At 45.1% G+C, this 11,502-nt stretch overlaps 1 protein-coding gene across 5 annotated transcripts; it reads right to left on the reverse strand.

The window, feature by feature from the left end:
• Window positions 1–676: 676 nt before the first annotated feature.
• Window positions 677–9,699, reverse strand: LOC117407692 (uncharacterized). Of its 5 annotated transcripts, none has more exons than XM_059017685.1 (8): window positions 9,606–9,699; window positions 7,072–7,234; window positions 6,648–6,938; window positions 6,143–6,297; window positions 4,996–5,746; window positions 3,726–3,997; window positions 2,766–3,107; window positions 677–1,453 (listed from the first exon to the last, which is right to left on the reverse strand). In XM_059017685.1, exons 2-8 carry the CDS (start codon window positions 7,196–7,198, stop codon window positions 1,034–1,036), a joined length of 2,358 nt encoding a protein of 785 aa, XP_058873668.1. In that variant the 5' UTR covers window positions 7,199–7,234; window positions 9,606–9,699; the 3' UTR covers window positions 677–1,033. The 5 variants fall into 5 exon arrangements, with proteins under 5 accessions (XP_058873668.1, XP_058873665.1, XP_058873666.1 ...); XM_059017682.1 differs by having other exon boundaries at window positions 6,143–6,300; XM_059017683.1 differs by lacking the exon at window positions 9,606–9,699 and adding an exon at window positions 9,175–9,594 and having other exon boundaries at window positions 6,143–6,300.
• Between the last annotated feature and the right edge of the window lie 1,803 nt (window positions 9,700–11,502).

Consider the following 11,502-nt stretch of genomic DNA (forward strand, 5'->3'; position numbering starts at 1 on the left):
CAATTCAGAAATCTAATATAAAATACTACTGTACAACTAGGTAGACTTATTTTGAAGATATCATGTGATAGTTTATTTGATTACATGATGTTAAATAAAATATCTAAATTATGTTCATGTAGGTTTTGTTGTATTATATTTTTTGTATTGTCTCAATCCCAACATTCTACATAATGCAAAACCTGCACGCACACACAGACATGCACACACACACACACACACACACACTATGCTGTTGATTCAGAGCCAGCTGTTCAGACTCTCATGCTTGTCATGCCTGTAGAAATGAAGAGGCTTATCTCTGCATCGTGAACTGCTATGTGGAATGTGACAGGTTTTACGTGTTGGTAGTTTTGGCCGCTGTAAACAGAACAGTATATCATTCAGGAAGAGCTGACAGAGAACCCGAGTCCTCTTCTGACCAGCAGGAGGTGCTCTATATACAGAACAGTATATCATTCAAGAAGTCCTGACAGAGGACGCGAGTCCTCTTCTGACCAGCAGGGGGCGCTCTATATACAGAACAGTATATCATTCAAGAAGTGGTGACAGAGAACGCGAGTCCTCTTCTGACCAGCAGGGGGAGCTCTGTATTATTAACTCATCAGCCTCTGGGAGATCCATTGCAGGGCAGTTAGTTATGAACAGGGTTACAGTTATTACACCGTAAAAAAAATCTGGCAAACGTTTGTTGGATTTATTTTGAAGGGACACAAAATATTTATATTTCCTTAAACTATTCTTTCACAGGGAACTACAGATATCATGAAATTCATGATAACCATGAAGAAAAATACACCTTATTTGCTAATGATGTTGCTGTAAAAATCTGAAGAAAAAAACAAGAAAAAAGTGATGAAAAATAAAATGAGGTAGACCGATATTTCTTACGCCAAATGCTTCCCCAAAATGTGTTCAGAAACACACACTTATATCGAGGGGGGGGGTTCATCTGTGATCCCAAATCCGCTCTCTTCATTTCAGGATTACCATACCAACTAATAATAAGTAAATATTATTTCGTACAATAATGTCATCTTATTTTTAATTGCTGCTTTTTATGACATGAAAATGTCAGAACGAGTCCTTTGCAAAGTCTCGCCCCTCCTTGCTGATATTGAACCACAGAAACGCCTCCTTCTCCATATCGCCCTCGGACAGCAGCCTCTGTCTTTGCGATCGGACCAGTCCCTCGAACCCCAGGCCGCGAGGGGGGGTCCGTCCAATTCACCACCGCATTCAAAAGGCTCAGAGCCAGACGGGACAGTCCAGGGACTGCGAGGGAGGCACGCCTCCAGAATGCCTCAAGTCTCTCCCCATCCGCACCCCTCTGGCGGTTCGCTACGAACTCGGGTGCTAGGATCTGCCGATAGGTCTGGAATTCCTGGTTGGGGATCTCATCCCATCCTGGGATCACAGTGTAGTCCTCCCTCTTCTGGGACAGGAACTGAACCTGGGGTGAAGATTTGTTAAGAATTTTTAACATTCAAGACTTGTTGTGAGATTTCACCGCATCTTTGGAAACAGGGTGGTAAGGTAAAGGCGACAATGGTATTTAACAGTTTGCAGGCATCAAAACTCGCTATTTTAATAATGAATAGTTCAGACTGTGCAGCACCCGGAGATAAGGGGGCTAGATCAAATTAAAGTTATTATTATTATTATTATTATTATTATTAACAATAACTTTTCTTCTTCCTCAAGTATTTCTAGTGATTCTCCTTGGATAGAGAGCTGTGTACTGATTTTGAATTATATATATATATATTAGGTGTCGCTCTCTCTCTCTCTCTCTCTCTCTCTCTCTCTCTCTCTCTCTCTCTCTCTCTCTCTCTCTCTCTCTCTCTCTCTCTCTCTCTCTCTCTCTCTCTCTCTCTCTCTCTCTCTCTCTCTCTCTCTCTCTCTCTCTCTCTCTCTCTCTCTCTCTCTCTCTCTCTCATATATGGGGCAGCAGTGTGAATTAGCGGTTAGGGCTCTGGACTCTTGACCGGAGGGTCGTGGGTTCAATCCCAGGTGGGGGACACTGCTGCTGTACCCTTGAGCAAGGTACTTTACCTAGATTGCTCCAGTAAAAACCCAACTGTATAAATGGGGAATTGTATGTAAAAATAATGTGTTATCTTGTAACAATTGTAAGTCACCCTGGATAAGGGCGGCTGCTAAGAAATAAATACTAATAAATTATATATATATATACACTGATGTGTAAATATGTAACTATATCTATTTAGGCAATTTTACAATAATTATATACTGTATATATACAACAAATATGTATCTATAGAAAATATATCTAACTCTGGGATATTGTTCTTGTATAAAATGTGTTATTATTATTATTATTATTATTATTATTTATTTCTTAGCCGACACCCTTATCCAGGGCGACTTACAATTGTTACAAGATATCACATTATTTTTACATACAATTCCCCATTTATACAGTTGGGTTTTTAATGGAGCAATCTAGGTAAAGTACCTTGCTCAAGGGTACAGCAGCAGTGTCCCCCCCACCTGGGATTGAACCCACGACCCTCCGGTCAAGAGTCCAGAGCCCTGACCACTACTCCACACTGCTGCCCCACTGCTGCTGGTGTTACTGACCGTGTGTGCATTTACTGATTCTTTTGTGAATAATTAAAAAAATAAAATAAATGCTGGTATTGTTATTGTTTTATGTTAATAACAATTCAATAAAAAAAAATTTAAATACCAAAAAAAAAAAAAAAAGTAGAAACTAAGTAAAAAAAAAAAATTAAAAATACCTTCGCCGGATCAAAAATCCTCGCGGCTTTCAAGAATTCATACGCAGGCTGTGTGTCCCCCGAGACGTATTGGTCTAGCTCTGAGGCAGCCCCCTGGAAAGCACTGTGAAACTGCCGGGAGAGTCCACTCTGGAGAGAGAGGGGGGTCTCCGCCTCCTCGCAGCTCTGCCGCTGGGACTCTAAATACCCCCGCAACTCCTCCAGCGTGTCCACGAAGTCCGTCGTCACGGGAACGCCGGGCCGGAACCGGCCCAGCAGCGCGGTGACCCTCGCCGACTTTTCGGACAGGAAGGAGAGCTGCGACTGGAGGTTCGAGACCTTCTCCGAGTCGAGGAGGATTTCCTTCAATAAAACAGCAGAACCGCATTCACTGTGTGATCGTTTAGTTAGTCCAAAACAAAGGCCTCTCCTACTCTGTGCCCGTGTGCATTTGAAAGATTATTAAATACATCCCTAACGAGCACTGAAACAAACACCTGGGTTCAAAAGGGCACTGTCCAGCCTTCACCCTGGAAGCTGCTTTTATGCAGTGTATGGAGTTTTTGTTTTTTATCAATTGGGTAACTTGTAACTGTAATCTGATTACATTTTCCAGTCATTTGTAACTGTAATCAGATTATATTTTCCAGTAATTTGTAACTGTAATCAGATTATATTTTCCAGTAATTTGTAACTGTAATCTGATTACATTTTCTAGTAATTTGTAACTGTAATCAGATTATATTTTCTAGTAATTTGTAACTGTAATCTGATTACATTTTGCAGTAATTTGTAACTGTAATCTGACTACATTTTGCAGTAATTTGTAACTGTAATCTGATTACATTTCCCAGTAACTTGTAACTGCACTGGTCCGTTATGATGCGGTAACAGATTACATCTTTATCTGAAAAATAATTAACGGCGTTACTTGAAATGTCGCGAGCGAGCCGTGCCGAGTGGAATACAGATCTGGCGCACCTGCAGGCTGCGCAGGGTACTGCAGGGACTCCGCTCCATCTCTCTCTCCACAAACTCCCTCTGCAGTCCCAGGTGCTCGCTGTGGTGCTGGGCTGCCGTGACGCCGGAGCTCCAGGAGGTGTGGAGCGGTTCAGGGAGAGCCGGGGCGATCGCCGTGGGGTTCACCTCCCGGAGACACTGCCGGTAACGCGACCTCCCGCCCCCCGGCGCCGCCAGCAGCCGCTGGAAGAGCTCGGCGTAGCGAGCGGCGAGACGGAAAGGCTTCTGGAAAGCTGAGGAACACAAAGAGATGTTTGGAACCAGGAGAGACGCTCTCTCTCCAGGCCTGTCCCTCGTAATCAACCCCACACCGCTCCGACCGCTGAGTGCAGCGGAAACGCAAGAGCTCATCTTAATACAAACAGGTTAGAATTACCAGGGTGCTGTATTTATATATATATATATATATATATATATATATATAGAGTAGTGCTAGAAAATTCTGGCCTGTGATTGGTTAAAACCTCATCATAGGAGCAAAAATAGATTGAACTATTGCCCTCACATCCTTACACCAATAGTCTCAGTCTGTCATGTGATTGGTTCACATGACTAAGTCCCGCCCCTTTTCAAAGGAACACCCTCCACCTCCACTCCTAAACAACGTGATAAAAAACACACACACACACACACACACACACAGACACACAAACATATGTGTGCTCAAAAGACGCCATGGTAACTATATTTAAATCTATTAAGGTGTTTGTGATGTCACTTCCTGCATAGCTAATGATGTAACGATCTGCTGTTCCTTTCTGTTTAAACCTCCAGTATTGAGTCTATCCGTTTATTCTCCTTTATTGTTCTGTATCGCACGTGATCTCATTTGATTTCTTCTAGAACCACACATTGTAGGCGATTCACGTTGTGTTCTCTTTCTGTAAACTGAAGGTTCGTTTGCTTTTGTATTTCTTGTGTTTGAGATGCGATTCTGCGTTCTTCTAAATAAAGCTGTAGCTGCCTCTCCTACAGATTTTATTCCGTTACATTCTGGATGCTAGATCTGCACGGCAGTTTTTCTTATGATCTCTCTTCTATTTGCGATTTTCGCTTCTGTCTTTCCAAATGTATTAGCATACTTTACACGTGCTCTTAAACATATACATACATATGCAAAACCTTTGGCCAGAGCTGTAGCACAGAGGGAAGCATCGCTTTCCTCCTTCTGAAAATCAACAAGTTAACAAAACGCACTGAAAACCTGCCGACAGACGCTTCTTAAAAGTACCTCCCAACACGGCCTCTACAACGCGGCCCAGACAGGTCACGTGGACGCAGTTGGTCAACAGGCCCCGGAGCACGTGGACGTAGCTGCCCCTCATGCAAGCCGACCCGTCCGTATCCAACACCCGCACGTCCTCGAATCCGATCTCGTAGCGGGACAGGCTCTGCACCACCAGTTGAGCCACAGCGCTGGGCGAGACAGCGGCGCAGAACCTGGTCTGGAGCAGGTAAGCTCTCCCCAGCCGGCTCTCCTCTCCCAGGACGGGGGCGGCCAGGACGTTCAGGATGCTCCCTCCCCCGGCGTCGCTCAGCTCCTCCACGCAGACCGCCAGGGCGCGTCCTCGGAGCCTCACCCGGACTCCCTCCCGTTCTTCCGCGTACAGATCCGGGAGGCAATCCCTGGGGGATCCCACGCTCCCCCAGGCTTCCAGAAAGGCCAGCGCCGAAGGGTGTTCCGCCTTCTCCAGCGGGACATCGGCCTCCAGCAGCATCCGGAGGAAACGGCGCGCCGCCGACGGGGCCTCGCTGGGGCCCTGCCGGGAGGTTTTCTGTCTCTTGGTGTCTCTCTGGTTCTCCCGCTGGTGCAGGGCAGCTTCACGGCAGGTGCAGAACGCCCTCCCCGCGGGATCCCCGCGCCCGTCTTTCACAGGAGCTCCCAGACTCCTCTCCGGCTCCGGGTTCGTCTGCTCCCAAGGGGAGAGGGGCTCCTTCCGTACGGCGGGGTTCTGGGATCGCTTCTGTTTTGAGTGCAGGGACTGCGAAAAAGAAAACAAGGGATTGATAAAGACAAAAAAAAATAACTAAACCCTAAACCCAGAACCACAGCCTAAGAACCTCCCCCCCCATGTGAGAGTATTACAGAACCCCCCCCGCTCTATGTGAGAGTATTACACTGCACACACGAGGACTGGGCTGTGTGCTGTAGAGGAGTCTTTGGTACAGGTTGCATAAGCAGAGTTCACACACAGACACACACACAGACAAGACATATACACAGACAGACACACACACAGAATGACTGGCTCAGACAGACAGACAGACAGGGCTCTCTCACAGATTGACGGACTGACGGACAGGGCTCTCTCTCACAGACAGACGGCCGGACAGACAGGGTTCTCTCACAGACGGACAGACGGACAGAGCTCTCTCACAGACAGGTTTGCTCCCGTTCGGTTCCTCAGCAGCTGCAGGTACTGCTCCCTGTGAGACTTCTTGACGTGTCTCTCCAGGTACAGCTCTCCAGTGAAGCAGGTCTGGCAGTGAGGACACGGGTACGAGAGAGAGGGAGGAGAGGGGCTCTCCCTGCCTGCTGAGAGAGGGAGAGAGGATCACACCAACCGAGAGAGACAGGGAGAAGGAGGGAGAGGGGGAGTCACACAGTCAGGGGAGCGCAGGGGTCCCCGAGGGTCTCCCCTGGTAAAGGCACGGCCGCGTGGTGTGCAGGGGGGAGTCACACAGTCAGGGGAGCGCAGGGGTCCCCGAGGGTCTCCCCTGGTAAAGGCACGGCCGCGTGGTGTGCAGGGGGGAGTCACACAGTCAGGGGAGCGCAGGGGTCCCCGAGGGTCTCCCCTGGTAAAGGCACGGCCGCGTGGTGTGCAGGGGGGAGTCACACAGTCAGGGATTATATCATTCACTGAAGTCAACAGCTTCCCTCACCTGCAGAGGAAGAAGCTGATCTGCCTCTCCGAGTCTTTTCAAGAACCGCAGGGACCGGCCGAGACGCGCGGGATGATTTTGACAGACAGGTGGGACGTTTCTTCTGAAGAGGTCTTCTCCCAGTGTCCCCCTCCCCCTCCTCCTCACGGGTCCCGTCGAGTTCTGATCCGGGACAGTCCTGAAATCCTGGTTCGGGACCCTCCTCTTTCATAAACACAGGGTCCAGGTCTCTGCCTTCCTCTTCAGTGTGGCTACACTGAAGTTCAGGGAGCTCCTGTTTAATTTGGACTCCTGAAATCGATGACAGATCACAGCACACAGTGTTGGACAGAATTAATCAATGACAGACCTAACCTCCCCCCCAGTGTGACCCCTCCCTGCCCCAGCAGCCCTGCGGTCTCCTCTCCGATCTGCACAGACCTACCCCCAGTGTGACCCTCCTTCTCCAGCAGCCCTGTGGTCTCCTCTCTGATCTGCACCCTCCGGTCCTCTGAAACGACCCACTGAATGGGTCTGGACGCGGACGCACTGACATCAGGATCGGGGTTCATCGCTGAGTGACCCGCTGCCCAGCCTTCGAGGGACAACTACACAGGACAGAGGGTAGATGCTTCAATATACATTAGCTACATAGGTCTCAAATATACAGCTATGGCCAAATTGCATCACCCTATGGAATGAACTCCCTCAGCTCCATAGAGTCCAATGAAAGCTGCTGAATAATGTTCCCTTGTTAACATATTGAATTCCACCCCCTCTATATAGAATGAACTCCCTCAGCTTCATAGAGTCCAATGAAAGCTGCTGAATAATGTTCCCTTGTTAACATATTGAATCCCACCCCCTCTTTATAGAATGAACTCCCTCAGCTTCATAGAGTCCAGTGAAAGCTGCTGAATAATGTTCCCTTGTTAACATATTGAATTCCACCCCCTCTTTATAGAATGAACTCCCTCAGCTTCATAGAGTCCAGTGAAAGCTGCTGAATAATGTTCCCTTGTTAACATATTGAATTCCACCCCCTCTATATAGAATGAACTCACTCAGCTTCATAGAGTCCAATGAAAGCTGCTGAATAATGTTCCCTTGTTAACATATTGAATTCCACCCGCTCTATATAGAATGAACTCCCTCAGCTTCATAGAGTCCAATGAAAGCTGCTGAATAATGTTCCCTTGTTAACATATTGAATCCCACCCCCTCTATATAGAATGAACTCCCTCAGCTTCATAGAGTCCAATGAAAGCTGCTGAATAATGTTCCCTTGTTAACATATTGAATTCCACCCCCTCTATATAGAATGAACTCCCTCAGCTTCATAGAGTCCAATGAAAGCTGCTGAATAATGTTCCCTTGTTAACATATTGAATTCCACCCCCTCTATATAGAATGAACTCCCTCAGCTTCATAGAGTCCAATGAAAGCTGCTGAATAATGTTCCCTTGTTAGCATATTGAATTCCACCCCCTCTATATAGAATGAACTCCCTCAGCTTCATAGAGTCCAATGAAAGCTGCTGAATAATGTTCCCTTGTTAACATATTGAATTCCACCCCCTCTATATAGAATGAACTCCCTCAGCTTCATAGAGTCCAGTGAAAGCTGCTGAATAATGTTCCCTTGTTAACATATTGAATTCCACCCCCTCTATGGATTTTAAAGATGGTCAGCGCTCCTTTAAAGGGAGGGGCCAGCGATCCTGTTAATAAAGCTAATAAGAGGTGAGAGAATGGATTTTAAAGATGGTCAGCGCTCCTTGAAAGGGAGGGGTCAGTGATCCTGTTAATAAAGCTAATAAGAGGTGAGAGAATGGATTTTAAAGATGGTCAGCGCTCCTTTAAAGGGAGGGGCCAGTGATCCTGTTAACAAAGCTAATAAGAGGCGACAGAATGGATTTTAAAGATGGTCAGCGCTCCTTGAAAGGGAGGGGTCAGTGATCCTGTTAATAAAGCTAATAAGAGGTGAGAGAATGGATTTTAAAGATGGTCAGCGCTCCTTTAAAGGGAGGGGCCAGTGATCCTGTTAACAAAGCTAATAAGAGGCGACAGAATGGATTTTAAAGATGGTCAGCGCTCCTTTAAAGGGAGGGGCCGGTGATCCTGTTAATAAAGCTAATAAGAGGTGAGAGAATGGATTTTAAAGATGGTCAGCGCTCCTTTAAAGGGAGGGGCCGGTGATCCTGTTAATAAAGCTAATAAGAGGTGAGAGAATGGATTTTAAAGATGGTCAGCGCTCCTTTAAAGGGAGGGGACAGTGATCCTGTTAATAAAGCTAATAAGAGGTGAGAGAATGGATTTTTTTCTCCCCATTAAGCTCTGTATATTTGTATTTTCAACACATCGTACTTCTTCATAAACAGAAACGAAAGCACAGTGCTGCGCATTAAAACGACAATACGATGTAGTAAACAGTACAGAATACAAACAGTAAACAGAGTTGACAGCAGCAGCTCAAAAGAAGAAAAAAGACTGCAAAAAGGGGCTAATAGTGTACAGTACGCGGGGAAAATAACATTACAGCACGTAACCTGCGTCACTTTGAAGTTTATTTCACGGAGAGAATCGCTTTCCGACGTGTCCGCACGCAGCTGCACCGTGACGTAGTTACGCTCCAGCCAGCCTGCGCTTTAAAACTCGCAGCGTCAAAATCGGGTCCTTTTCCACGCAGTTTTTTTTTCATTTTAAAAAACATATTAATCCTTGCGTGTCATCTGCCGTTCGCGGTGATTCGCGTTTCAAATGCATTTCAATTTACAGCCATCTAAAACACTGCCTCTTCAAACACACACACCAGCGCACAAAGATAACGGGTTTATCGACTCACAGTTAATGCGTGTGTTTAAAAAAAGAGACAAAAACGCGTTTAGAAAATGCAAGACAACATGCCGTAAACTCGACTGAGGTTCGTGTTCAGAAATAATCTCCATTGTTTATATACACGTGTTATAAAACTACTCACAGTCGCTGTGTCCTATGGAAGGCAGCACGTCACACACACGTGACTGCTGTCAGAACCAAGCACCCCTAAGCCTAGACACGTCACCAAAAATCACCGCCTCCTCCTGACGTCACCTGTTTAACCCGTTCATCGCCGGACGTCGCTTCAGACACTGCTTTTATTCCCCCAAAAGATTTCGTTTGTATGTGGACGGCTTCCCTCGCTGACCCGCGATTTATATGTCATAAGATATAACATATATTATTATTATTATTATTATTATTATTATTATTATTATTATTATTATTATTATTATTATTATTCAGCTCCATAGAGTCCAATGACAGCTGCTGAATAATGTTCCCTTGTTAACATATTGAATTCCACCCCCTCTATATAGAATGAACTCCCTCAGCTTCATAGAGTCCAATGAAAGCTGCTGAATAATGTTCCCTTGTTAACATATTGAATTCCACACCATCTATATAGAATGAACTCCCTCAGCTTCAGAGTCCAATGAAAGCTGCTGAATAATGTTCCCTTGTTAACATATTGAATTCCACCCCCTCTATATAGAATGAACTCCCTCAGCTTCATAGAGTCCAATGAAAGCTGCTGAATAATGTTCCTTTGTTAACATATTGAATTCCACCCCCTCTATATAGAATGAACTCCCTCAGCTTCATAGAGTCCAATGAAAGCTGCTGAATAATGTTCCCTTGTTAACATATTGAATTCCATCCCCTCTATATAGAATGAACTCCCTCAGCTTCATAGAGTCCAATGAAAGCTGCTGAATAATGTTCCCTGTTAACATATTGAATTCCACCCCCTCTATATAGAATGAACTCCCTCAGCTTCATAGAGTCCAATGAAAGCTGCTGAATAATGTTCCCTTGTTAACATATTGAATTCCATCCCCTCTATATAGAATGAACTCCTTCAGCTTCATAGAGTCCAATGAAAGCTGCTGAATAATGTTCCCTTGTTAACATATTGAATTCCACCCCCTCTATAGAGAATGAACTCCCTCAGCTTCAGAGTCCAATGAAAGCTGCTGAATAATGTTCCCTTGTTAACATATTGAATTCCACCCCCTCTATATAGAATGAACTCCCTCAGCTTCATAGAGTCCAGTGAAAGCTGCTGAATAATGTTCCCTTGTTAACATATTTAATTCCACCCCCTCTATATAGAATGAACTCCCTCAGCTTCATAGAGTCCAATGAAAGCTGCTGAATAATGTTCCCTTGTTAACATATTGAATTCCACCCCCTCTATATAGAATGAACTCCCTCAGCTTCACAGAGTCCAATGAAAGCTGCTGAATAATGTTCCCTTGTTAACATATTGAATTCCACCCCCTCTATATAGAATGAACTCCCTCAGCTTCATAGAGTCCAATGAAAGCTGCTGAATAATGTTCCCTTGTTAACATATTGAATTCCACCCCCTCTATATAGAATGAACTCCCTCAGCTTCACAGAGTCCAATGAAAGCTGCTGAATAATGTTCCCTTGTTAACATATTGAATTCCACACCGCTTTGTAGTTTCCCACATAATGAAAAACTGACAAAAATTATACAATCTAACCTGAAATACCACTGTACTACTATTATGGCTTCCGGTAGACTTTTAGTATTTTTATCATTTTGTTTCTATGATTACATGATGTTAAATAAAATGTCTATAGTTTATTTTTTTAAATTATTATGTTCCTATTTATTAAAATTCTAAGTGATGCAAAACGTTTTGCCACAGCTGTCTCTATCTCAGATATGTGGCATGAAATAACTTTTTTTTGAAATGTCCGTGCCTCTGGAAACGAGTTTTCAACGGCTTTAATAAACTCTGCACACCTGCTTGCTCCCTGAACCCTCGATCAGAGGAATACTACAAGGATGCCGCACGGTAATG

The sequence above is a fragment of the Acipenser ruthenus genome, chromosome 57, assembly GCF_902713425.1.
Source record: "Acipenser ruthenus chromosome 57, fAciRut3.2 maternal haplotype, whole genome shotgun sequence".
NCBI lineage: Eukaryota > Metazoa > Chordata > Actinopteri > Acipenseriformes > Acipenseridae > Acipenser > Acipenser ruthenus.